The sequence below is a fragment of the Gopherus evgoodei genome, chromosome 10 (genome assembly GCF_007399415.2).
Source record: "Gopherus evgoodei ecotype Sinaloan lineage chromosome 10, rGopEvg1_v1.p, whole genome shotgun sequence".
Lineage (NCBI taxonomy): Eukaryota > Metazoa > Chordata > Testudines > Testudinidae > Gopherus > Gopherus evgoodei.
In genome coordinates, this window is record NC_044331.1 from 27,494,834 (window position 1) to 27,522,762 (window position 27,929).

At 42.2% G+C, this 27,929-nt stretch overlaps 1 protein-coding gene across 1 annotated transcript; it reads left to right on the forward strand.

The window, feature by feature from the left end:
* Positions 1-1,577: 1,577 nt before the first annotated feature.
* On the forward strand, positions 1,578-25,420 carry LOC115658839. The gene is made up of 8 exons (XM_030578309.1): positions 1,578-1,662; positions 8,243-8,340; positions 13,126-13,254; positions 18,390-18,511; positions 20,180-20,298; positions 21,889-21,950; positions 24,022-24,157; positions 24,321-25,420. Exons 3-8 carry the CDS (start codon positions 13,206-13,208, stop codon positions 24,583-24,585), a joined length of 753 nt encoding a protein of 250 aa, XP_030434169.1. The 5' UTR covers positions 1,578-1,662; positions 8,243-8,340; positions 13,126-13,205; the 3' UTR covers positions 24,586-25,420.
* Positions 25,421-27,929: the final 2,509 nt, after the last annotated feature.

A 27,929-nucleotide genomic window follows, 5' to 3' on the forward strand; every position in this document is an offset into this window, starting at 1 on the left:
CCTGTTTTTAGTAATTTGTTCTGTATGGATTTATTTCTGTTACTTAGTCATGAAACGTGCGTGGTTTTCCCTTTGACCTTTTCACTTCCAAGTGTCAGTGGCTAACTTTAGACTGCACTGCCATTCCCCTCTTTTCATGCATCTGCCATCTGACTGCTGGGAGAGCAATACATTATGTCAGGGGTCTCAAATTCAATTTACTTTAGGGCCAATGCCAGTCCTCACATCCTCCCAGCAGGCCAATGTCACTCATGCTGCCCAGAATCCACCCCCAAAAAAACGCCACCCCCAAAAAACTCCAGACCCCACCTGCCTACAGCTCTGGGATGGAGTTTGGGTGGGGGAGGGGGTCTGGGGTGCAGGCTCTGGGAGGGCGTTTGAGGGTGGCAGGGAGTGTGAGGACCAGATGTAGGCTCTGGGAGGGAGTTTGGGGGCTGGGGGTGTGTGAGAATGGGGTGCAGGCTCTGGGAGGGAGTTTGGGGGTGAGAGGGGGTGTAAGGACCAGATGCAGGCTCTGGGAGGGAGTTTGGGGGTAGGAGAGGGTATGTGGGGAGGAGGTGTAGGCTCTGGGAGGAAGTTTGGGGACGGGAGGAGGTTTGTTGGGAGGGGATCAGAGGTGCAGCACTTACCTGGGGCTCCAAGTCAGGGTGGGCCAGGGGGCCTCCATGTGCTTCTGCCCCCAGGCACTGCCCCCACAGCATCCCATTGGCTGCAGGGGTGCTTGGGGCAGGGGCAGTAAGCGGAGGCACAGCCCTGCCCTGCCCCTGGGCTGCAGGGCGAGGCCGGCAGCCACTGAGGTGAGCAGGTAGACGCCACTCAGCTCCACTGCGCTGCCAGGTCCCCGAGGGGGGAGTGCCTGGGGCGGCAGATGGGGTGCCAAGGGAGAGATGCGGCCCCAAAACTGCTGGAGCCCTACAGGCCACATTGGGGAGGCTCATGGGCCGCAGATGGCCTGTAGGCCAGGAGTTTGAGATCCCTGCATTATGTACTGCAGCCTCCAGTGAACTGCAGCACTTCAGTAGTTAGCAGTACCCTTGAGGGCCTGATCCTGCAATCTTTCTGCAGGCAAAACTCACACATCAGTTTCAGTAAGTTCATTTGCCTCAAAGGGAATATTTTGCCATAACGACGACTGGATTGGACCTTGAGTCTTTAGGATAGGCATCTGAAAGGATGGGCCAGTGGTTTGAATGCAAGCCAGGGACTTGGGAGACTGGGATTCAATTCTGTGCTCTGTCATGGATTCATTGCGTGATCCAGAGCAAGTGTCTGTTCCTCATCTGGATGACAATATTTCTAAACCTCACCAGCGGTGTGGTGAGGGTAAATACATTAAAGTTTGTGAGGTGCTCAAGTAGTACAGTAATGGGGGTCTTATAAGAATCTAGATAGATGTAATTTCACTCTCTTTACAGCAAATATAACAATCTCCACTGCAGCAGTGAAACAGCAGGAAATGACTGTGAGCAGATACCCCAGTCACCTGATTCCTCTGTTGAGTGTGGGTTTGGTTTAACACTCCTAGGAAAGGTTAAGTTGCTAAGGGCTCTGACAAACATTTCAAAGCTTGGGGAAAAGGCAGCTCTTCAATCCGTCTGGCTTTCTTTAGTAATGTAAGAATCTCTGGAATTTTTTCAAACAATTATATGACCGATTGCATTGGTAAGTTATTATCAATTCCATGCTGTCCCCAGGATTTTCTTACAAAGCTTTTTTTATTACTATTTTTAAATTTAACTTGTAAGGAATGTTGCTGTTCTTCACCATTACTTCTTATATTACTTGCAGTCAGAAATAGGTGATTAAATGCTACAGAAATACAATATTTTAATTCTGAGTGGGAAATGTGCTTTGTAAATGTGCAGACTATGGCAAGGTCAGATTTATTTTCCAAACTATTCAGCACAATTCTTCACCTTGAAATACAAAGGCCATGTCCATACTTAGTTTTGTGTCAAAAAAAAAAAAGTTTGCCTATTTTGACATCTTAATTTGTACATTTTTCAAGTGGTAACTGCTTGTTAAAATTTAATTTACAAGCAAATTATTTATAGATCCCTGCAGCTTGTTCATTCTCCAACAGAGGGCAGCTTAAGTAGTCAGCAGAAATTCAGATATAAAGGGTAACATTGTCCTTTCTAAATGCTATGAATTTAATATATGTGGAAGGTGCCAGGATTTAGTTCTGGACAGTAAAGTCCTCTATCCACAGAGCAGGAGGATGAAATTAGATTGTAAACTCTGAGAGGCAGGGACCATTTTTTTGTTTTACAATTGTACACAATAGCTCTCTGGCCCCTGTTAAGGCCCCAAGGCACTTCTGTGATACAAATAAATAATGAGCTTCTCCACACGGTCCCAGCGTGCCTCAACTCTGACCGAAAGGGCTGGGGGAAAGAAGGGATCTTCCATTACCATGTTGGCTGTTAGACAATGGAATTGGTGGGGCAGGAGCCAAAATTCGATAAAATAAACTTAAATGGTAATACAAGTGGAATATTCTTGAGCCATTCTAGAGAGCTTGTAGTTAGGCTGATTGACCCTTATTGTCCTATTGGGAACCTTAATAAAATCTTTAAAGTAAGGAAGTGCTTGTTATGAAATAGATTATTGGAGTGTCTTATGCCAGAAGGGACTTGGCCATAACAATTTACTCATTTATTAACACCTCATATTTCTCTAAGGGTTAAGTCCTGTGCCTACAGCATGGTGGTGGAAGGCCAAAAATTCAGTAGAAATGCTGTGCTGCCCCAGCACACAGGACCTAAAGCAGAGAGGCTCTACAAAATGACTTCTAAGGCCTGGTCCACACTACGCTGTTAAACCGATTTTAAAAGCGTTAAATCGATTTAACGCTGCACCTGTCCACACTACACTGCTCTTTATATCGATTTAAAGGGCTCTTTAAATCGATTTCTGTACTCCTACAAAACGAGAAGAGTAATGCTAAAATCGATATTACTATATCGATTTAGGGTTAGTGTGGATGCAAATCGACGTTATTGGCCTCATTCTTTTACAGTAGCTACCCACAATGCACCGCTCCAGAAATCGATGCTAGCCTCAGACCACGGACGCACACTACCAAATTAATGTGCCTAGTGTGGATGCGCACAATCGACTTTATAATATCTGTTTTATAAAATCGGTTTTAGCTAATTCAAATTTATCCTGTAGTGTAGACGTACCCTAAGTACTGCAGTGGCAAGCACTCTACAGAGGGATGGAGAGAGAGTGAGTTGTGAGACAGCTAAGTGGCAGGAATGTGGCTTCTGGGTCTTTCAACTGTAACTCCACCTAGGGATACAAGGAAAAACTAGGGTCCCAGTGGGGTGTGGTAGTGGCAATGGCCAAATTGCCAAGGTTCTCTGTACCCTTCCTCCAGGTTAGGAGAGAGTTCCATCAACTCAGCAACCATGTAGTAGCTAAACACGAAGCTCTTTTACTTAAGATTTGTTCTGGTGACTAGCATTTCTCTCTCTGAGGGGTAGATTTTCATCTGGGCCTCTATCAAATATTCGCATGTGTGCACCCACCTTTAAAACAGTGCACAAATAAACTTGTTAACATTTTCAGATGCAAACATCTACTGAAAATTCCAAAATTTGTGTCCGTCTGTAAGTCTTTTTAAAGAGCACAGTGGCTGAAGTTTTTCAGCTGAAAAAAAATAAATAGGTTTGCATAAAAATAAAATTGAGGGAGAAAGTATTTCAGTGACTTTGGATTTTCAACAGGAAACTTCAGAACAAACCAAAATTTTCATTTTCATTCTGCTTGTAAAAAGGCTATTTGTTTCTGTTTTCTGAAATCTCCAAATTAAAGGGGGGGGGGTTGAAAATGCTTCCTTTTCCACTCTAATTTTTTTCAAAATCTCCCCAACTTTCCAAACATTAAGAAGTGGCAAAAGGAAAAATGAAATGCTATAAGTCTGCCAACTCTAACTTTTCTAAAGCTGAAGTGGTTTTGAAAATTTAGAGTAGGAAAAAAATCAGGGGGAAAAATCTTGCCACTATTCAGTTTATTACAATCACTGCGAGGGGGAGAAAAGGGACAACAAATTTTGAAAATTGGAATTTAAAAAAAAAATCAAATTTTTGAAAAGAAATTATCCCATTTCAAACCCTATGAAACAAATGAATTTTGATTTATTTTTGTGAAATTGTTTTTCCATTTTTCAACCAGCTGTGCTTGAAGGTGTTTGTATCTGCAATATTGATGTGCAGGTTCACATGCACATGAGTGAAGGTCAAGGGTTGAAAAAAATCAAGCCCTAGTAGAGAGCCCTGGGTTAAACTGCAGCACAGACACTACCAAGAACAAAGTATTGCCTAGAGAATGTTATAATATTAGAAGGGATAGGAAAGAAGTGATGGAATAACTCTAAAGCTACATATCAGAGGGGTAGCCGTGTTAGTCTGGATCTGTAAAAGCAGCAAAGAATCCTGTGGCACCTTATAGACTAACAGACGTTTTGGAGCATGAGCTTTCGTGGGTGAATACCCACTTCCTCAGATGCATGACACGAAAGCTCATGCTCCAAAACGTCTGTTAGTCTATAAGGTGCCACAGGATTCTTTGCTGCTTTTACTAAGCTATATAAAATGTATTGGCTTAGTATATTGTCTTATGCTGCCACAAGATTACCTCTGGTCATATGGGATCAAAAATTGGTGGTCACTTTTATTATTTTTAATAATGATTTTTAATCAGATTCCTGTTTGCAAAGTAATTTTTACCTATGTAAAATTGCACACTTGATACAGGAAACTAGATCATCAAGTTCATTACAAAATTACTTGAAATAAAATGTATGTTTATGCCAAACATCTGAGAAACTAATGAGCTCCCAGGATAGCTGAAACTGTATGTAGTCTACATATTTTTGTTCCAGAATTTCTTTGAAACTCAGAATCAGATCATAAGCACTTTACTTCTCACTTTTAATAAAGGTCATTTAAAAAAGAACTATTCCATGGTCTGAAGGACACACAAGTCTGAAAACGTACTCCAAAATCCTCTCCAATTTGAATCACACCAAAGTATGTTGAATATATGCCAAAACCTATACATTAGATTATAATTTTTAGGGCTCATCATGCATCTTGCCTGTCCTGCAGCACTCCCTGGTGGCCAAGTGTGCACTGCAGGTATTCCTGCCCCAGTTTCCTGTCTCTGGGGATGAGAGAGGGGAGAGGCACACATGTGATTGAGCTTTCTGCTGGTTCACTGCATTCAATCCCCTTCTAGGGAAACAAGTGTCCAAACAAAAAGTCTCAAAAACAGAAAAGGTTCTTTTCTGCTTGCTTGGTCTCCCCTCCTTCTGGGCTCTAAGTCTCTCCATTCTAAGATAGGAAGCAGCTTGGAATTCATCGCTCTAAGTCCCTCTCACACAGTCAGCCCCTCTGGGCTATTCTTTCATTTCTCTAGGCATGTCTACACTGCAATAGACACAAGCAGCTGGCTCCTGCCAGTTGACTCAGGGCTGGTCTACACTGGTGGGGGGTGGTATCGATCTAAGATACGCAACATCAACTACGTGAACAGCATAGCTGAAGTCAAAGTATCTTAGATCGATTTACCTCACGGTGCGGGATCAATGTCCGCGGCTCCCCGTGTCGACTCCGCTATCGCCGCTCTCTCCGGTGGAGTTCTGGAGTCGACGGGAGCGCGTTCAAGGATCGATATATTGCATCTAGATGAGACGCAATATATAGATCCCTGAAAAATCGATCGCTACCCGCAGATATGGTGGGTAGTCTGGACATACCCTCAGGCTCCAGTTGCAGCTAAAGCTCTGAGACCCTCCCACCTTGCACCAACCAAAGCCTGAATGTTTACATCACAATTAAACAGTTCATTAGCCCAAGTCACCTACTAGGGTCTAATATTGCTGTGTAGACATACCCTCGGTGACGCTGGGACACAGCCTGGGAGTCAGGGCTGTTTCCTTGGAGTCCCCTTAAAGTCATCTGCAGACCTTTACTCGAGCCCTTCCATAGAAGCCTGCCCATTCTCTGTGGTTCTTCCCCTTCAAACTGAGTTTTCAGCCCTTTAAAATAAATCATCCAGCTGATCTACAAGTTATTTGTAATAGCAATCTAAAGTATTTCAGTTATTTCTTGAATTAGAATTACATTTGCTCCCTGTCTTGTAGGCAGGATGAACCAGGCAATATTGTAGGACTGTAGCCAATGCTAGATTCCATACTGTGAACAGCACATACAGCTTTGCCTGTTAGCAGGGTTTTCTGATAGTAGTAGTGTTTGGATTTGTATGCTATTTTAAGGGTTTGGCTGCATTTCCATTACAATCCCCTGTTTTCAGATGTTTATAAATTTAGGAGTAAAAATTCTGTGCAGCTAAAAAACTTGGCACATAGCACTTATTTTGAGAGCAATTTATGTTTTCTTTACAAAATGTTAACCCTCATGGAGCTGAGGATGGAATATATTTGTCCTCAGTGAATTATGTTGCAGAGAGCCCCAGTTCAGTTTCCCCTGCTGTAAACCCTGGCTGACCTCCCACAAAATCCCTTAGAAATACCCAGCATGCCCATATGGGAATCAATTTTCTAAAGACATAAAGAACATATTTTTCAATTCTTAATGAATGCAAAACAATCACACATCTTAGAAAGCATAAATCCAGTCAATTTCAATTCAGTTTTGAAATATTAGTATAAATATTTACTTCCTTTCACAGTTTGCATTCAATACAAAGAAATGGCCTCTCCTCTGGTCTCCAGCTCCTCTGAAGTGCAGCCCATTAGCCACCATCCATCCATCCATGATGAAATACAAAAGCTGTCTAAAGCTGGGACTACAGCTTTAAAAAACAATGAAACAGCCCAGGCTCTGAGCATGTTCAAGAAAGCATACATTCTGGCTGATGGGGTTCCTGAGACGCAAAGTCAGAAGAAGTGTCTCTTCAATCTAAGGGCTGCCTATATTGCTATGGGCAAACCGAAGAAAGGACTGAAGTGCCTGCTGAAGTGTAAATCAAAGGGACCTGTGGAGAAAGATGGTGATTTCTACTTTAACATTGCAGCTGCTTATGATGAAATGAAGGAGTACTCTAAAGTGGTGAAGTTTTACCAGAGAGCTATTAGTGAATACATACCTAGTGAAACACAAAGCATCTCAGATGCTCTGATCAAACTTGGCTATTGTTCAGTGAATGTGGGAGACCTTCCCTCGGCTGCATGTTCCTTCAGGCTTGCCAGCCTCTCCTACCACAAGGCAGAGAAAACTGAAGATGCTGCCATGGCCATGAGGGAGGCAGCCAGGTAGGTGATGCAGAGTCAAAAGTTCTCAAAGGCAGACGCGCTCGAGACTTTAGCTGAATGTGCAGTGCACAGCTGTGTTCTGGAATCACTAACCAGGATTTGTTAGGTGAGTCAGTAACTTTAGCTACCAATTTTGTTTCAATAAAGATAAAGAGACAAAAATGTGCATCAAGCCAAGTACTATATACAAGGCATCGGAACCTTCAAAGGTGTCTAAACACCAGACAGAAATCTCTCTGCTTTCTCTTCTCAAAGGTGTTTGCATGTAGTGAACAGTGTCACAAAGCCTTTACCTGGCATGCAAGCAAGCTTTAGCCTGTTGCTGCTGTTTCCAGTTCCTGATTCGTGCGTCTAAACTGAGGCCAAATTTTAATCATTTTATTTAGTCTTGTGCCTTAGCTAATAAATAGCGAGTATCATGGTCCATAGAGAGTGAGAGGATTTCAGTTGCACATCTATTTCAAAACCCATATCACAAAATTACAATCCCTCTCTCCAAGTGTGGTACAGGTATCTCCATCAGTGAAAACCAACAACAGCAAAGTATCACTGTAATTCCTACAAATGGCTAATTTATTACTTGCTCTTTTTACTTGCCACCATTATTTAAAAGGAGCCCTGTGTACATAAGCATTGACTTTGGGTCACAGTTGCGATAGTTTTGCATTCACACTTCCAGATGCAACAGGAAGGAGTCAGCCAATTGTACAACATATTACGCATTATGTGAGCAGGCTGAGCCTGTGCTACAGCATCTTGTACATTGATCTGGAGATCATTTACCTAAAATAGCCTTGTAAACATCACCATCTGAAAGCAGCTAATCATATATTCAGCCAATTAAAAATATTATGGTTGGAAAAGTATAGCTAAGTTATTAGTCCTAAATTGTACTAAACCCTCTCTTTTTGCCTAACCCCAGCTATCTAATGTTAATGTTGCTGTGCTACCTTTTAGGCAAACTCTACAACCACATTGGATTGCACTATGCTGAAATGATGTGCTCCTACCAAGCTGGGAAATACTTTATGAAAGCCATGCAAATCTGCAATGAGGTAAACTTTTCTATACGGAAGAGAGCTGTATTACTACAAAACCTGGGCGCAATCTACAATGCTTATGTCAGTATGAAAATTCATTGAGATATCACAGCAAGGCAGAACATCTGTACGGTGAGGTGTCAAACCTGTGATTCATTCAGCAGGGTGGAGAGGTTCACTTCTCCTCCAAGCCTGAAGGATCAGATGGTCATCTTGACTTTACAAACCTGTCAAAAAATCCAGCAAGGCCCTGGCACCAGCTCCTGGTGTAGTCTTCTGAGCAAGTCCCTGCCACTCCTGACTAGACCTTCTTAGTTTGGCCCTGGTCAAGGCAGTTCTTGGACCCTCCCCTCTAACTGAATTGAGCAGTCTGCTTCAGTCTCTTGACTGTGTTTGTAAACTACTTTCTACCTCCCCTTCCTTCTCTGCATTCTCTCTTTTATAGCAGGCCTTGTTGCCTCCATTGGCTGCAGCTGTGGGTGCCTGCCTCCTTGACTGGCCGCTGTGGCAGCACATGGGGGTGTGGTCAAGCTGCTTGCCTGTAGACAAGAGAGATTCTTCTCCCACTTCTATCTCTGAGAATTAGGGGGGTTGTAGACCCCATTGCAGGCCCCCGTTCAGCAAAGCATTCAAGCACATACTTAACTTTATGTCAATGGGATGTAAACACATGCTTAAGTATTTTGCTGAATTGGCTACAGAATTTGGGACAGAATCAGCAAAACTATTTTGTGCCATCTTCTAGCCTATGAAATGTTTTAAGGAAGAAAATTTGGGGAATGAGTGAATATGCTAATAAAGATTTAAGGTTAAGCCTCACAGCTTGAAATACTTGGACCTCATGCCTACACCCACAGCGGCTTTGAGTACAATCCCAGCAGAGTGAATACGGGCCTATGTTTTTAATTAACTTGATTGAGAGGCAGCGAACAATGCACAAGCACTTACATAAATAACTAACAATGAAAAAGTACAGATCTTCCATAGTGTTTTCATTAAACACTAAACAGACTTTTTAAAAAAAAAGATAGAATTCAAGTGTGTTGCCTTAATGCAGCAAGATCACTCACTATGGCAAACAATGTCTAGAAGGAAAATGCCCCTGGGATTGGTGCAGAGGCTGTTAACCACTCAACATAACCAGTATTTCAGTTGTCCTTAATCAGATTAAGTAGTATAAAGTACTCGTTAATTGTTAAGGAAATCTGGTTGTTAGCTCTATTTTCCTTGGGTGAACCTAATAAAAGTTCACAGGTCCAAATCCCGCAGTCCTTGTTCAGGCAAAAGTCCCATCAAAGTGAATAGAAGTTCTGTCGGACTACAAATTGAAGGCCCAATCCTTCAATTTAATTAGCATACCTATCGATGTTTATCTATAGATCTCAAAATGCTCCACAGTGGTGAGTAAGCATCTGTAGATGGGGAAACTGAGGCACAGAAGTAAGGTGAGTTGCTAAAGTTTTCATACTGAGCATCAAGAGCCAGAACAGAATCCAGGTATCTTGATACCTAGCCAGGTGCTCCATCCACTGGACTATACTGTCACTATGAGGAAATATGTATATTTCAGTCAGTGAGCTTCGGATACTCAAAGATCGCAGGATTTTGTCATAGGTAAGGATAGTAAGGTTTGAACCAGACATTGTCTTTTTTCCTTCTTTGCTGTCTTTTTGATATTTTTGTGGCATCCTTTTGAATGCTTGTATTTCTAGTCAGGCTAGTCATGCATTATGCATGGGTTATCAGCATGCTGTACATTCAAAAAGGTACAGTATGCTTATAATGGATTTAGGTTAGTCATAAAGCAGCTATAAAGACCATTGATGCCTCATGAAAAAGATCCCTATTAGAACAATTCTGCCTCCACAGCATCTAATTTTATGCTTTTCCTTCTCCTGGTTTTCATTAGTTGGATATTTGTACGACAACAGGGTTTTTGTTCTTTAGAAGGTCATCTGATCCTGCCAGCTTTCCCTATCCTGAAATCACAAGCCTCTGACTGTGACCTCACAGTTCCTCCCTGTTTAACGAACAATATTTATTGTAAAACAAAGCAAAGAAAATGACTTTAGGTGAGGAAAACTCAGCAAATTTCCAAAGGAACAAAGATCATGTATTCTGCAAACATCCCAGGAATAATTAAAAAAAACCTTACAGGGTAAACAAATACATTACATAGTACTTAGGCAAGACTTGTTTCTAGACACACTGTTTATTAAAGTATCAGTAACTAAGGTAGCTGCAGCCTTACATCAGTGATTCTTAAAACAAGACAGATTCTAAATTTAAAAATTAATAAATCTTCTTTGTCTCCCCTGCACCAACACAACACCTGGTCTTTTGTCACATTTTCTATGCATCCAGGTCACATAACTGCCACAAAAGAACAAGACTGTGTCTGTCCCACAGCATTACTAACTCTTACAATGTGGCAAGGTAATATCTTTTATTGGACTAGGGTGACAGATGGGATGAAGAAAATATCAGGGCACATTGGGGTAGGGGGGGTGAAGTCCTGCCAACGGAGCAAAAACTAAGCACGAAGTCCCGGAAGGTCCGCCAGCAGAGGGGGAAAAAAAAAGCAGAGTCCTGCCGATGGAACAAAAACAAAACAAAAACAGGAGTGCGAAATATTGGGACAAATTGCATCCTGGCCAAACATTGATCGGGATGTGGGACAAACACCTAAAAATCAGGACAGTCCCAATTTTATCTGGACATCTAGTTACCCTATATTGGACCAACTTCTGTTGGCAAAAGAGACAAGCTCTCCTCTTAAAGAAGAGCTCTGTGTAGCTCCAAAGATTGTCTCTTTCACTGAGAGAAGCTGGTCCAATAAAAGATGTTACCCTCACCCACTTTGTGTCCTCTAATACCCTGGGACCAACATTGCTACAGCTAATACTGCAACAGGTACAGAAGTTTTCAGAGCCTACACACTAAGGTAAATGACATTTTTAGGCAGGGATGGAAATGAGCGAAACCTCTCTCACTAGTACCATCTGAAGAAGTGGTGGAAGGAGGAGTGTGGGTAGCACATATACTGTGCACTCAGTTCAAGCACATTTTTAGTACTGTTTGCTCTCTTTGTACTTTATTCCACTTTGATATTTTCTCTGCTCTTCTTTCAGGCTGTGCAGACATAAGCCCACACTACAATTCTTTTCATTGTTCCAGTTTTTACAGTAAAAATAATATTGCTCAGAAATCCTTCTATGTGATCTTTACAATTTCTGTCCGTGTTTGCAGCAGTGCTTGTCAAGAATATGAGAGACACAAAGTAGGTGAGGGTAATATGCAAAGAGAGGTCTGTGTAGCTTGAAAGATTGTAAACTTCTACACAAAACAGAAGCTGGTCCAATGAAAGATATTATCTCACCTACCTTGTCTCTATCAACTTCTGTCCTTGACTTGTTGTGTTTTAAAGGTGGTTTGCACCAGGCTTTGGTAAGCTTTCTCCTACCATTGATGCACTCTTTCATTCCCTGGCTAATTAAATACATTTGGCTAATCAGTGTCTTTCAAAGTCTTGTCCCTCTCTGCTAGCTGGCTGAAAGATATTGCTTATACCAAACCTGGTTTAAAGGGTCACATGTTTAGGCCTAGAATTCAAGCTAACTACTTAGCCTATGTCTAGAGCAGAGGTGGGCAAACTACAGCCCGTGGGACCCTCCTGCCCAACCCCTGAGCTCCTGCCCTGGGAGGCTCGCCCCCTCCCACACAGCCTCAGCTCATCCCGCATGCTCTGAGTGGTGGGGCTGCGAGCTCCTGGGGCAGCACAGCTGCAGAGTCGCAGCCTGACCCAGTGCTCTGTGCTGTGCGGCGGTGTGGCTGGCTCCAGCTGGGTGGTGCAGCTGCCTGTCCTGCTGCTCTGGGCGGCGCGGCTGTCGTGCCACCAGCCGCCACCAGTGCTCCAGGCAGTGCGGTAAGGGGGCAGGGAGCGGGGTAGGGGGAGGTTGGATACAGCGCAGGGGAGTTCAGGGTGGTGGTCAGGGGGCGGGGTGTGGATAGGGGTCAGGGTGGTAGAGGATGGGGAACAAGGGGGTTGAATGGGGGCAGAGGTCCCGGGGGGGCAGTCAGGAAGGAGAGAGGGGGTTGGATGGGGCCATAGGGAGCAGTCAGGGGCAGGGCTTCCAGGGGCGGCCAGGGGATAGGGAGAAGGGGTGGTTGGATGGGGCAGGGATTCTGGGGGGCCATCAGGAAGGAGGGGGGGTTGGATGGGGTGACGGAGGGTCCAGAGGCTGTCAGGGGACAGTGAACGGGGGGGTTGGATGGGGCAGGAGTCCCGGGGGGGTGTCAGGGGGCAAGAAGCAGGGGCGGGTCAGATGGGGTTGGGGGGACGGGCCATGGCTGACCATTTGGGGAGGCACAGCCTCCTCTAACCGGCCCTCCATACAATTTTGGAAACCAGATGCGGCCCTCAGACCAAAAAGTTTGCCTGCCCCGGTCTAGAGCCATCCCTGAACAAATTCGTATTAAAATAGACACCAAGACAAGTTATAACAAAGGAATTTTCCCCAGATACTTGCAATGATTCTATAGTAACTGCAAACAAATTATTTCTTTCAATCTCCACCATAATGATATAGGTTTATTGCTTTGCATCAGAGCACATCATGTCTTATAGGTCTGTAAGTTAAAATGTAATACAAGTAAAATAGCGATACTTATACAATTAATTGCATAGATAATTTTAAACACTACATTCATGGACCCAATTGTCATGCAGAATAGGGAGGATGTCAAAATCTGTTTATGTAACTATAACTCATGAATCACTTACATTAATCTTTGCTTTAGGTGCACTGAGAGAGAGAAACGCCCAAGGACAAAGTCTCTGCAATTTAGCATATGCTTACAGCCAGCTGAAAAACTATGACATGGCAGAGTATTACTATCAAGAGGCAATTAATGCATTTGTGGATTTGGTAAGAGAGCTGCCTCCAGCCACTATAATTCAGATTTGTAATAACTCCTATTTTCTGCTCTTAATAATCAGTAGTATTAATTTGCAGCAGGCTGAATCCACTTCATATCATACTTGGAGAAACCCATAATTAACCAGCTCTCAGTACAGAGGAGTGTCCCATAACTTTGTATTGATATTGTTTGGTATCCAAAAAGTCTATACACATAAAAATGTCTGACACTTACAAATGTCTAAACTAGAAGAAGTCCATTGTACAGTGACTTCATTGAACTCACTCACTCATGCCCGTCACCCCAATCGGGGTATGGGCTGCCAACCACAGATCTCCAGAGTCCTCTATCCTGGGCCATTCGCTCTAGCTGGTTCCAGGTATAGCCCATTTTTTTGCTATCAGCCTGAAGGTCGTGTTGCCAGGTGTTTCTTGGATGGCCTCTTTTCCGCTTGCCTTGGGGATTCCACCGCAGTGCCTGTCTGGTGATGTTAGTTGGCTGCTTACGTAGTGTATGTCCTATCCAACCCCACCTTCTCCTTCTGATTTCTTCCTCTGCTGGGAGTTGACAGGTCCTCTCCAAGAGGTGGATGTTACTGATGGTGTCTGGCCAGCGGATCTGGAGAATCCTTCTGAGGCAGCTATTAATGAAGGTCTGGATCTTCCTGATGGTTGTTTTGGTTGTCCTCCAGGTTTCAGCTCCATACAGTAGGACTGATTTCACATTGGAGTTGAACAGTCAAATTTTTATTGCCAAAGACAGCTCTCTGGAGCTCCAGATGTTCTTGAGCTGTAAGAAGGCTGCTCTTGCCTTACCAATCCTTACTTTGATGTCTGCGTCTGTGCCACCCTGCTGGTCGATGATGCTACCTAGGTAGGTGAAGGACTGCACTTCTTCCAGGGGGCTTCCATTCAGTGTGACTGGGTCATTGCTGATGGAGTTAATCCTAAGGATCTTGGTCTTGTCCTTGTGAATGTTGAGGCCAACCTATGATGACGTGGCTGCCACTACGTTGGTCTTCTCTTGCATCTGCTGTTTACTGTGCGAAAGCAGTGCAAGGTCATCAGCAAAGTCCAGGTCATCAAGATGGGTCCACAACGTCCACTGGATTCCATTCCTATGCTCGTAAGTGGATTGTCTTCATATCCAATCGATGACGAGGAGAAAGAGAAGGGTGACAACAAGCATCCTTGCCTGACTCCAGTTTGCACCTGGAAGCTTTAGTAAGCTGCCCTCCATGGATCACTCTACAGTGTATACCATCATATGAGTTCTTGATCAGGTTGACCACCTTGCTGGGATGCCGTAGTGCCGAAGGAGCTTCCAGAGGGTCTCTCGATCCACGCTATCGAACGCTTTTCCTCATATCAACAAAGTTGATGTACAACGAGGAGTTCCACTCATACACTGCTCGACTATGATGCGAAGCGTTGCTACTGGTCCGTACATGATCTATTCTGTCGGAAACCTGCCTGTTTATCTCATAGCTGGATCGACGGCATCCTTCATTCTCTCTAAGAGGACTCGTTGAAGACCTTCCCTGGCACTGACAGGAGTGTGATTCCTCTATAATTGGCACAGTTGCTAAGATCTCCTTTCTTGGGGATTTTGATGAGATACCCTCGTTCCAGTCTACCAGAAATCACTTCTTCTTCCCATATCTTCTCAAAGAGGGGTACAGCATTTCCACTGAAGCATCCAGGTCTACTTTCAGGGCCTCTGCTGGGATGTCATCAGGTCCAGCCGCCTTCCTATTCTTCATCGTGGTGATGGCTTTTTTGATCTCATCTCTGGTTGGTTTATCACAATTAATTGGGAGGTCCTCGTTGGCTGGGTTGATATCTGGTGGATTTGGTGGTGCTGGTCTGTTCTGTAGTTCCTCAAAGTGCTCCGCCCATCTGTTCATCTGTTGTTCTATTCCTGTTATAGACTTTCCCTGCTTGTCTTTAACTCTCTCTTGTCCTTCCTGATATTCCTCTTCACTGCTCTATGGGCTTCAGCATACTCTTTTTGAGCTTTGGCCTTTGCTGATCTAGTCCTGCTGTTATTGACTGCTGTCTTCTTCTTCTTTCTGTCTTCTATCTTGATCAAGGTCTCTGCTGTGATCCACTCTTTCTGCTGGTGTTTCTTAATTCCAAGCACTTCCTGGCATACTGACCTAAGTGTGTCTCTCACTTTCTGTCATCTGTTTACTACACTGTCTTCCTCTTCCTCAGACCGATCCTGTAATACTGAAAACTTATTCTTTAGCGTCAGTCCAAAATCTTCCTTGGTCTTATGGTCCTTCAGAAGGCTGACGTTGTACTTCACTCTTCTGTCTGACACGTCTATCCAGTTCTTTTTCAGCTTCAGCTTCAATCTGGCCACCACTAAGTGATGGTCGGACGCCGCGTCTGCTCCTCTTCTAACTCTAACTTCCTGCAAGGATCTTCTGAACTTCTTGCTAATGCAGACCTGATCGATCTGATTTTCTGTCATGCCTGCTGGTGATACCCAGGTACTCTTGTGGATCCGCTTGTGAGGAAAGATGCTACCTCCTATGACCAGGTTGTTAAGTGCACACAGATCCACAAATCTCTCTCCATTCTCACTCATCTCTCCCAGAGCATGGGTCCCCATGACTTGTTCGTATCCTGTGTTGTCAGGTCCAATTTTGGCATTAAAGTCTCTCATAAGGATGATGATGTCTTTGTCTGGGAGAATCTCTAATATTTTCTGGAGTCTGTTGTAAAAATAATCTTTGTTCTCCTCTTCGCTGTCATTAGTTGGAGCATAGCACTGAACAACATTCATCTTAATCCTCTTCATTTTAGTTCTGAAGGATGCTGTGATGATCCTGGGACCATGTGCCTCCCAACCAATCAGTGCTCTCTGTGCCTGCTTGGACAACATGAAGCCTACTCCCTGTGTGTGGGGTGCGTCGCTCTCTTCATGTCCTGAATACAGCAACAGCTCTCCTGTCAACAGTCGTCTCTGTCCCGCTTGCGTCCATCTTGTCTCGCTAATGCCTAATAGGGTCAGGTTGTTGCTCCTCATCTCTGCTGCAACCTGCGCCGTCTTTCCTGACTCGTACATGGTCCTCACGTTCCATGTGCCTATGGTAATTCTCCTGGTTGCAAGAAGCTTAGTGGCTTCCTCACGGCTTTTACCACCCAGCGTCATCCATCTTCGAGTTGAAGACCGTTCATTTTCCAGGGTAAAAGTCTCTGTTGTCGGCGTTTCTGTAGCAGGTTGATTTTTTTACGAGGTGGAGTTGCTAGTCCCACGCCCAACCCTCCTCCTTTATCCTGACTTGGGACAGGCAGATGGCCCCAAAGGACCTCTCTGGTGGAGTTACTTCATTGAAAAGAGCCAACAATTGTTTCACTGGCATAAGATCAGGTCTGGAAGAGAGCTTTTAAAGTTACCAATATCAATGGAAGATTTTTCTACTTAGATGGAAGTGCTTCATGAGTTTCTTGCTTATCAAGGTCAGCACAATTGTTTACAATACAATAGAAGATTTTCTTATTTTGTGCTCTCCCTCTGCTCCCCCTCGCCAAGTGAGCCATTACAATAGGAAAAGAATGTTCTTCTCTTTGGTATTAAATGAGCACCAGAAAGAAATAATCTCTTCCAACATCAATACACTTGAATTAAAATAATTTCTGTTAAATTACAATTAATATATACATTAAGTCACTAAAAGTAAAATAATTTAACATTAAGTCTCTCATTCTGTTCCAATCACCATGACGTGTGTGAGTACTTAAACTAGCTGTGGCACAGTAAATAATATCTCCCACTGTACTGAGACCAATTTGAGATCCCTGTGTTACCTTGGCACCTAATTTAATGATGAGTAGATAAAGGCAAGGAAATTTCAGATACAGGTTTATCAGTTAACCCGAACTTTGGGGGCAATGTAATACTATCAGGTCTGCAGTGTTGACTTCCAACATGTGGCTTTCAGAATTTAAGAGGTCATCAGTGCCCTCCACTTAATTTAGCACCTGCTGCTGGGCCCCTCCCCTCCTCAAGTCTTTCACATTTTAGTAAGATGAACACTCAAAGGGAATATGGTGTGAATAGTGGGTGTAATTCAATACAAACCACCACACAGCCATACTGCATCTTCAGAAATCCTGAAAAGGGACAAGCTAGTGCCCATTTCCTCTGGAATAACCTGTTCTCTAACATTTAGTGCTGTGTAGTCATTATGGAGTTGTCTGGTCATTTGCACATCTACCTACTATACTAAGTATCCATATGGTGGCGTATGAACCTAACAGGGACCTGATCTGAAGCTCACTGAAGCCAATGAGTCTTTCTTCTTGTCTTCATTGAAGACTGTTCTAGGCCCTGATTAAGCAAAATACTTAAGCACATTATATTTAAACTCATGCTTAAGTGCTTTGGATGGACTTAAGTATATGTCTTCACTGTTTTGCCTACATGGAGCCATAATTTCTTGCTGAATTCGTTTTTTAATAGTTATTTTGTAGCTGAGATCAACTAAGCATTTGAGTTATGAATGTAAAAACAAAAAATATTTAAAATCAACAAACTATATTTTAATATGAATAAGTCTGCCATGTTGCAGCAAGAAATGTTTTCCCTCAAGTTAGAAACACAGAATGCAATTGTATATTGGAACTGCCACCCAAATTTTAATTTCTTCATTAAACTCAGACTTCTCATTACATCTGAAAACACAGAATTTATCATGTATGCAGTTATTCATTTAATGTCTGGCAACGTGCATTGGATTAGGCCCTAAATTAGCAGTAGTTTAGCTACTGCTAAAATTATTAGAGGGAGAAAAAATATTTTAGTTAAGATAGGTGAGCCTGAAATCATTGCATTCCATGTTGCTTCAAATCAATAGCAATTGTTCCTGAAATATCTTATCTTTCCTGAAATAGAAGTTCCAATGTCCTGATTGTCAAAGCAAAATAAAGCAACCAAACAATAACCCTACCCCATCTCCACACTATTTATTGGAAATTATAGGATCAAACCATCATCCATTTAGCTCAGGAATACCCTACATACAACAAATTTCAACCCTTTACACGCTGACTTGTCCATTCTGTCTTTTAAAGTTGAATTTGTATAGATAGAATAACAAAAACTTTGAATAGCAATGATATGATCTCTTACAGGTGATTTATATGGCCAGCAACAAGTCTGTGAAGGATTGGGTGCTACTAGTTTCTGCCTAGATGACTCAGATCAGGCCATCTCTTATTATAAACAAGCTCTGACTCTGTTTGGAAAGTCAAAGGTACTTTTTGTTTGCACTGTTTGCTTAGTAATGCACACAGAAGATAGAGACTTTTTTGTCAGCATTAGGAAATCATGTAAGCTGTTTTCTCAGAGCCTGCACCTTATGACAAGTTCCCATTCACTCCAGTAGGAGTTCCACATACCTAGCAGCTAGAGAATTGAGTCTTCAGCTGACCCTTCCTAAATGCAACCCTTCCTCCGACACAGTATCCGTCAGTTGAAAAGGAGTGGTGGGCTTAGGAGTGGTTTACAGGAGTGGTGGCTTAGAGACATTATTAAAAAAAAAATAAAAAGGCAGAAGGTTTAAATCAAGTATTCAGAATTCTACTCATTGAAGTGCATTCTGCTATTCTTAAAATGCAATCTATTATGTAACAAATGCATTTCTTAACAGCTAGTCAGGGAATCTCACAGACGGTAAATTAATTAGCAAAGGTAGTTTCTGATGTAGAACATTGATCGTCTCAGCCAGGAGGTTGGCCTCTCTCTTTTTTTTTTTTTAAACTGGCAATGATTTTCTCAAATTCTGTAGGTCAGAGTAATAGCAGCAAAGATCACAGAGCCCCTCCTGAGGGAGGCATTGCTGTTGATTTGAGTGGCCAGTGCATGCCCTGTATTTCAGGGAAAGTGTGTAACTGTGCTTGCTGCAAAGATGAGATAAAGAGTTCAAAGAGCAGTTAAAAGAGGGGGGAGGGGTACTCATGGTGGGTGTGTTTTTGTTTGGAACATCCCATTCTACAGCACAGGGTCTGATCAGTGGTTCAGAGCGTAAAGGAACAGGCAAAAAATGACCTTGAATGAAAGCATGTTTGCAAATATACATCTGAGCCTCCATTGGCTATAGGTTTCAGAGGGGTAGCCGTGTAGTCTGTATCAGCAGAAAGAACGAAGAGTCCTTGTGGCACCTTAGAAACTAACAAATTTATTTGAGTTTTAGCCCACGAAAGCTTATGCTCAAATAAATTGTAAGTCTCTAAGGTGCCACAAGTACTCCTGTTCTTTTTACCATTGGCTATAGTGTCCTGCAACCTCAAGCAACCCAGCCTCATTTTAAAATTAAAAGTTTTCAATATAAACATCTAGTTATTGCCACTATGGTATTTATCAAAGATTATGCCTCATATTTGGATTTGCCTCCCAATGAAACTTAAATTGTTTAGATTTTTCCCTTTTCCCATTATATGATGGAACCCAGTATAATGAGAGCAAATTATTTTCAAGCTTTTTGCACAAGCAAGAGGCATGTCACTGTTTAGCTGACATTCTGCCACTGGAGTGAAGCATTTGCAAGTTATTTTTAAAGGAAATATTAGCTTTGGTAAATTACCCACAAAAAAAGCAACAATGAAAAGTTGTTTTAGGTGAAAAAAATTTGTTGAGATATTTGATGAGACAAAACAAAAAAAATGACAGCTGACAGAGGAGCGAGAAGGGCTGAATTATATACAAGTAAATATAATGCTTTAAATACCCCAGAGAACATACATTGCAGTGATGTAGGAAACATTAAAATGAACAAAGAAAAGATAGTGTAATAGCAGGGCAAGGACAGCATACACTCCTGGGGTATTTATCAAGGAAGATTACAGCTCATGTTTGAATTTTCCTCACAATGAAATATCTAACTGTTTTGACTTTTCCCTTTCTTTTTTTTTTTCTGAAACAGGAAACATCTGATCTCTCCAGAGAAAGGGTTTTAGGGAAACTGAGGGTGCTGTTAAGTATCAAACCAGTCATCAGTGTCCTGTTTCATGCAGAGATAGCTTTTCAAACACAACAGCAGCTGTAAGTTTAGGGCAGGGAGAATCATGATAAAACATGAAAACAAAAGCTAACTTTAAAAATCATTGCTGATTTGCTGGACTCTCTTTCTCCCTCCTGCTAGTTGCTAACAAGCATAGTGTGTGCTGTAGCACTTGGCATTCAGCTAGAAAGAGAAGGTGAGCAGCAGCTGTCCCATCTGTGTTGTGATAGAGGTAGCACTGGTGGAAAACAGAATGAGCACTCTGGAACACATGCAGTCTTCAGCTTTGTCCAGAGCCCTGAGTCAGAGGGGAAAAGATCCCTGGTGATATCCAAAACTTATCCCTTTCTGATCTCACATCCATGTGCCAGAGGATCCCCTCAACAGCTCTCGTCTAGTCAAAAGTTGGTCCAATAAGAGATATTATCTCACCCACCTTCTCCCTTTGTTTAGTGATAACCAGAGCAATAGGAAACATTCAGCTGGGGACTGACTATCCAAAGACTAGACTAGACTGAATGCAAATACAAGGGCTGAGGATTAATTACATGGAACTGTGTGCACATCAGAAGCAGACAGAAAGTAGGCAGAAGGGACCAGAAAAGGGAGAAGACAGCCAGTTAAGCTTTTCTATGGTGGGCTTGAGAGGAAGCCAAGACATTTTTTAGGCAAAGTTCTGGCTGGAAAGTAAGGCTTGGAATGATGAACAGTGGGTAGTGAGAGGTTGTGTTTCCCCAAACACCCTTGCGTGGTCCCACTCATGCTCTGTCCCCAGCCCCCTTCCTGCTTTCTGGTTGTGCTGCAAGGGGCTCTTCCCGCCCCCGTGGGCCCCAGGCTGGGGTGAGGGCATATGGGGTCTGGCCTTGCGCTCCAGGGCTGGCCCATCCAGCACCCTGCCTAGGGTTACCAGGTGTCCATTTTTCAACTAGAACATGCGGTGGAAAAGGGACCCTCCCCAGCCCGGTGAAAATGAGCAAGTAAGCGAGGGTGGGGAACAGCGAGCGACGGGGCGGGGAGGGGAGGGATGGAGTCAGTGGGGCGGGGCCTCAGAGAAGGCATGGGGCAAGAGTGTTTGCTTTTGTGTGATTAGAAAGTTGGCCGCTGCCTGCCCTTCCAGTGCTCACCCGCCCCACGTTCTGTGAAGTGTGGGCTTCCTGTTATTTTTCTAAGTTTCCTGACTCCCAGGGTTGTCTCTCTAAAACCCTATTGATTCACAGCTGCACAAGCCACTTCAGATTTAACACAAACAACTTCATCTTCAGATTAAAGTTTGAATTCAACTATTCAGTACAGATTGATTTTTTTTAAGCACTCATGTATTCTAAATAATCAGAACTTCTTCATTCAATTCTGAAATTCTCGTAATATGCTTCCACCTATTAGGGTTGGAAACCAGCAGCTCTATTCCATTTCTCTTCCACAACCTAATTCTATTTTATATAATTAGAATAAAAAACCTACTAATAAATCCAGAAGCTTGGGAGTTGATTCTCTCCTCACTTACAAATGGTGTAAATCTAGAGTCTCAACAGAGAAGCCAAATGAATTTAGAATCTGTTCTGGATCATGTCAGTTTTGCTAGAAATACTGTGCTTATTATAATTTAAAAAAAAACTTTTGCTCTTTCATAGCAATCTTCTCCCAAAGTTGCCAGATATGACCATGGTTCTTTGGCATCTGAACAAGAAACATAGTAAGTTACGGCAGTGCTTTTGTTGGTCAGATTTAAGAGACCTAAAATATCAAACTTCTCTCTAAAATCCATGTTCTGTTTTAAACACACAACACTTCGATATGCTTGGCAAATTTGTCTTTGTTACATTAAGCAACTGTTATTTAAGAGACCAAGGCAAATGGATATGCATGTGATGAATAAAATACTGCAAAGAAGCTATAAACTCAGCATAAACATTACAAATATTTTGAAACCTGGGTCATTCTCAGTACTTCTGAGCAACGAGACTATGCCCTCACTTCTAATCCCTGGCAGTCAATGAGGTGTAAGGGTTGCACATGAGAGCAGAATTTGGCACAAGTTGTATAGGTCATTGACAACATCAGTGGCATGTGTATTTAATGAAAGAATCCTGAGACTCAAGATGAATAAGGAGAAGAGATGTCTCTTTGGTTTGTTGTTTTAGACACAAGTATGAGGCAGTCACTCACCTTTTAAGCAGTAAAACACGCATGTTAGTATTGTTATGCAGAAAGGACAATGGTGAGATTATAATGCTGCTCTCCAATTCCCTGTCAAAAGCTCCACTTCTGAGAGAAAGATGACATTAAACTCTGCTTTTATCACACACCCCCTTTAAAAACAAAAACAACATTCTAGTTTCAGCAACACATAAGTTTTTAAAATTCAAAGAGCGGGTGGGTCATGCATCAGTTACTGAATGACCCTACTACTTTAACCCTTCTCTAGCACCTTACATGAGAATGGCAAAGCATTTTGTAAACACTAGTTACATAAAACCTTGCAGCACTCCTGGAAAGTTATACTGAGAATTAAAAGCATTATCATATTATTCCTATTTTACAGATGGAGAAACAGAGGTTAGTTGATTCATATAAAATCACACAGTTAAGTCAGTGTCAAAGCTGGAATTAAAATCTAGAGGTGAAATCCTGATTCAGTTGACTTTGACAGGGCTAGGATTTCACGCCAGATCTGGACTCCCGGTCTTGAGTTCTAACCTCAAGGATACACTGCTTCCCATGAGATGGGCTCAGAATCACCAGGTTAACAGGTGGTGGTGAAAAAGTTGGAGATTTTTTTTCTTCAAAAAAAAAATAAGGGGGGGGGGGCAATTTCCTTGCTGCACTTTTACTGACCCAAACTAACAACTTTGACATCAAACTCTGCAATAGCCAGCCAGAGTCCTTTCTTCAAAACATTAGTATATTTTAGTACTAACAATTAGGAGTCAAAGTAGCTGATCATTCCACCACTGTATCCAAACCTGAATCAGATTTTTTTTAAAAGTATGTAATAAGTTTTATTGCCAGAAGCTTGTTTCCAGTGATTGCATGCACAAATACTAGACACTTAAAAGTTACAACTGGCTACCTGCATGCTCAGATACCAAACCTGGGAAAGCAGTTGTTGATATCATGGTTTATGTGACTTTTGAAAATCAAATGGGAACAACTGAAGAAGCAGTAGTTTTATTGCAGCAGTAATTCCATGCTGTTACGTATTTTGGAGGAGAGTTTATTGTAGAAGATTTATCAGTCGTGTATTAAAAACCTGAGTCAGAAACAGTCAGACTGTGAGGAAGAACAATTCCCTTATTATGTCTGTTATGATTATTCCCCTGAATATCTAGGTTCATGTCACAAACTGCATTAACATCAGTTGTATGGATTCTCTTCCTCCCAGACAACTTTGTCTTATAGTTTCAATGATAAGTTTCTGCATAGCCACTAGATGTCACTTTATTAAGGTTATTTTAGTAATCCTGTGCTGCTTTATTGGCATTAGCCCTTCAGAGGTAGTGTGCAGTTTCATTTTGATTTTAAAACATGAACATTTTAAGACTAGCTAGGAGTTGATGAATCACTTGTCTAATTTGAAAACCACAGTATTTCCCATATTTCAAAGACGGAAATCTCAGAACATACAGACAATGGAATTAAAAAACAGGGATGAGTTTGGCCTCGGTGTACACTAGAAATATGCATTATGTATGTTTATGTATGTGGTCACAATGAAAGGATAAAAAGACGACTCAGGCACCAATTTATATTCATTTTTTTTTCAGTCTATATGATGACCCACAGAACGAGTATTCTGGTAACGAAAAGAAACAGAGAGATGGATGTACTGAAAGGAGTGTCACTTCCAGAACAGATTCAATGTCATCTCACCTTATTCCACAGTAACAAAGGTGCTGGCAGGTACTGTAGATATAGTTTTAAAATGTTCCATTTATTTTATATTTAGGGTACAAACCCTCGGCTTTCTGATGCCTCAAGTCTGAGCCTCTGATAGGTCAGTTTTACAGAGTAGGACACAGTTTGAAATATCCAGACCTTGTATTAATGCAATTTTCCTTTGTAGAAAAACTGACCCTGGAGGAGAGAGGGAAAAAGAACAGGAGGATGACTCCATTTCTGGGCACATGAATGTAGAATCACAGATGTGGGCCAGAGTCTTCATTTCCTTACGTGTATGTGCATCTGGAGGAACACCACGGAAGTCAGTGGAGATACACCATTGTGAGAGCAGGAGATGTAAGAGCAGACTCTGGCAACATGGAGGCAGCACATGCCATTACACATACACAGACTTTTTTTTAAATCCTGTGGTAGAACAAAGGTTGTAATAACCAAGAAATGATAAAACATTATGAATCTAAGACAACACTGAACATTAGATTAAAATATAGGTAGGATTCAATGTTTATCTTTAGGAACATTATATTATTGGTTTACTATCAAAGACATTTACCCTGAAATCATTGAGGACAATAGGGTTTTGCTATTGACTTTGATGGCAGCCCAATTAGGCCCAAGCAAAGTGCATTTAAAAAGAAGAGAGGAATTTGTATGATAAAATAGAATTTAAAAAAGTCTTCTTTGAAATAATAGCAACAATGATGGTGTCATTTAACATATGTATAGCTTCTTCCATCCCAAAGGATCCCAAAGCACTTTACAAAACTACTGGATAAAACTGTACCTAGAGCATCAGCTACTGAGAATTCAGCCACCTCTGGGAAGGAGATTGGCAGACAACTGCTTTACATTGGGATTAGAGGATATTTTAGTCAAGAACACAGGCTAACCTCTACTGTCATGGAAGGTGCGTCAAATTATTTGATAGTCACACAAAACAGCAAGGTCTTCTTTGACTTTTAAGGTCTCTTCCAAAACACTGAAGTATACACTGTAATAACTGTGCTAACTTTCTTAGTATGTTAGTTCCACCCCAGGAGATGTAAATGCAAGCAAGACAATTAACTCCCTGGAAATGCCTCCATTCAGCTGATTATTCTAGTTTCTAGTAATTAAGATTGCATTTCATGATCCTCAGCCTTATGAAATTAGTGTTTACGGTTCTGTATGCTACAAAAATAAAACACGGTTATTTTAATTAAATTATTTATAAATGGCATTGGTTCCACCTCAGATGTATGTATAATGAGAACGGGACCAAGCAGAGTCATCATTCATCATACATTTTCATGTATTTTTGTCTGCTAATTGGAGATGCATGGAACTGTTCAGATTAAATGCAAATCTTTCCAATTTCTCTATCCTCCTCCTTTCTTCATCCATTTCCTTCTACAGGCCCGTGCTCAGAAGTCTTATTTACCCGCCCTCCCTCCCTGGCTCTGGACCCTTATTTCTGGGGATATTCTTCCAGTCCTGACATGGTTTTCAGAAGCTCACTGATTTGCCAAATTGCCTGCTGTGTACACAAAATACACAGAGAATATTAAAGAGCAATGACAACTATCTTCACTATTTTGTATAGCAACACATATGCTGTCAGTAATTCAGTACAAAAGGAAATCAAGTCTAGTTTTAAAGGAATGAAATATTAACAGTAGTCAGAGCAGCTCCCAACATATTTGAATTGTAGATATTACATATTGCTGTTTGCAGCCAAAGAGACTGTTTTAATATTGCAGTTCTGGGAGCAATGGGCCCAATTCTTCTGTCATCCTGATCAGAATTCTGATTAATCCCATTGAATTCAGTGGGGTTACTCCAATTTACTCTGAAACTAAGTTACTCCAGATCTACACCAGTGTAACAAAGCAGAATTTGGCCCCATGTTTCAAGGTGAAAGATAATTTTGTGACAGATTTTCTGTCCTGTGAAAAGGCAAAGGGGAACAGAAATTACTGGCAAATTCCCAGCATACATAGCCAGCTCTTACATCTCTCACAATGCATTCACTGAGGTACGGGATGTTTTGGGGACAGAAAAGGGACCATAGCTAGGTCCCTAGGCTGCCCTAATCTGTTCTGGGACTGGTACAGAATATCAGAGAAGGTTCCTGCTTGTGTAACCAGAACCGACCCTTCACCCAGTCACTACTTTAGAACTGGAGGAGAGATTCCCTTAGAAATACTTAAAGTAAGGCATGATCCAAATTCAAGGCAGCATGGAAAACATAGCTTGAAATGATAGGTTTAGACCAGGAATCGGCAACCTTTGGCATGCGGTGCCCCAGAGAAAGCCCCTGGCAAGCCAGGGTGGTTTGTTTACCTGCCGCATCCACAGGTTCAGCTGATCACAGCTCCCACTGGCTGTGGTTGGCCATTTCAAGCCAATGGGGGCTGCAGGAAACAGTGCAGATCAAGGGATGTGCTGGCCACCCTTCCCGCAGCCCCCATTGGCCTGGAATGGTGAAATGCAGCCAGTGGGAGCTGTGATCGGCCGAACCTGCAGATGCTGCAAGTAAACAAACAGTCCTGGCCTGCCAGTGGATTTCCCTGACCGACAGCATGCCAAAGGTTGCAGATCCCTGGTTTAGACAATACTCTTTTCCCTTTGCCCTCCCAACACACATTTAACTGACTGTTCTTAAAAATACAAAGAATTTCTTTGCGCTTCTCCTCTGCCATTCTGTATCAACTCCAGAGAATGCCAATAGAAGTTCCATGAACAAACCACAAATACAGGCCAATAGAGACTGGCACTATGGATAATGGAGAATGCTGACCTTACTGGCACAGTCTTAAACAGAGTTTTGTTGTTGTTTTAAAAAAAAGTTTTATAACTGTTATTGCACAAACCAGGGCATTTAGGAGCTATTGTGACAGTCTCTTCATCAGTACAATTAAGTAGAGAAGTTCCTTTGGAATCTAATATAAATCTGAAAAAAGTGCTCTACAATTTAGACTGAGTAGCTAGATAACTTGACCATTCGTTCATTTGAACCCAATCAATGTCATGCATAAGGGCCCAGGGGTAAAAGGCGGGGCGTGGGGGGAGCAGAGAGAGGGGAATAAATCCATAAAGAACAAAGATCACAAAAATGAAACAGCTAAGGAGCTGCAATACAAAACAAAAAGCATGTCCACAGACACATACAATCCTAGGTAATGCCAAAACCACAGCAGCAGCTTCATCCTCCTGGTCAGCAGATTATTGCCTACAAGTGACAAATAAGCTGTACTGTTCTGGAATGACATCCATGCATCTGAAGAAGTGAGGTTTTTTACCCACGAAATCTTATGCCCTAATAAATCTGTTAGTCTTTAAGGTGCCACCAGACTCCTTGTAGCTTTTTATTTATTTGTCAACTTAACCCTGCAGGGTTTCCTTTGTCTGCTGAAGAACAGTCTTCTTTGGCTGGCACAAGGTAGATATTCTTTTACCATCTCTCCCCATCTCTCCGTTAATTCCTAGTTTTCTTCTAGTGTCCTCTGTATGAGTTTGATAACAGCTGGGGTCTAGTACCTCAGAACCACTCTATAGCAATCTGAATATAAGGAACAGGCAATAAGGGATTTGAGAAAGCATTTTCTATGGTGAGTAAGAACCGGAGCTTTCATATTAGAGAGCACTGCTTTGAATAGCAGAAGAGCTAGCAAATCTCTGGATTTACATCCTTCACATTGCCAGGATGCAGTCATTTCTGATAGCACTGAGTTGTACTTCCAAGTCTATTTGCAAATCCCAATGTTCTTTCCAGGTTGGAATTCTTCCCGAG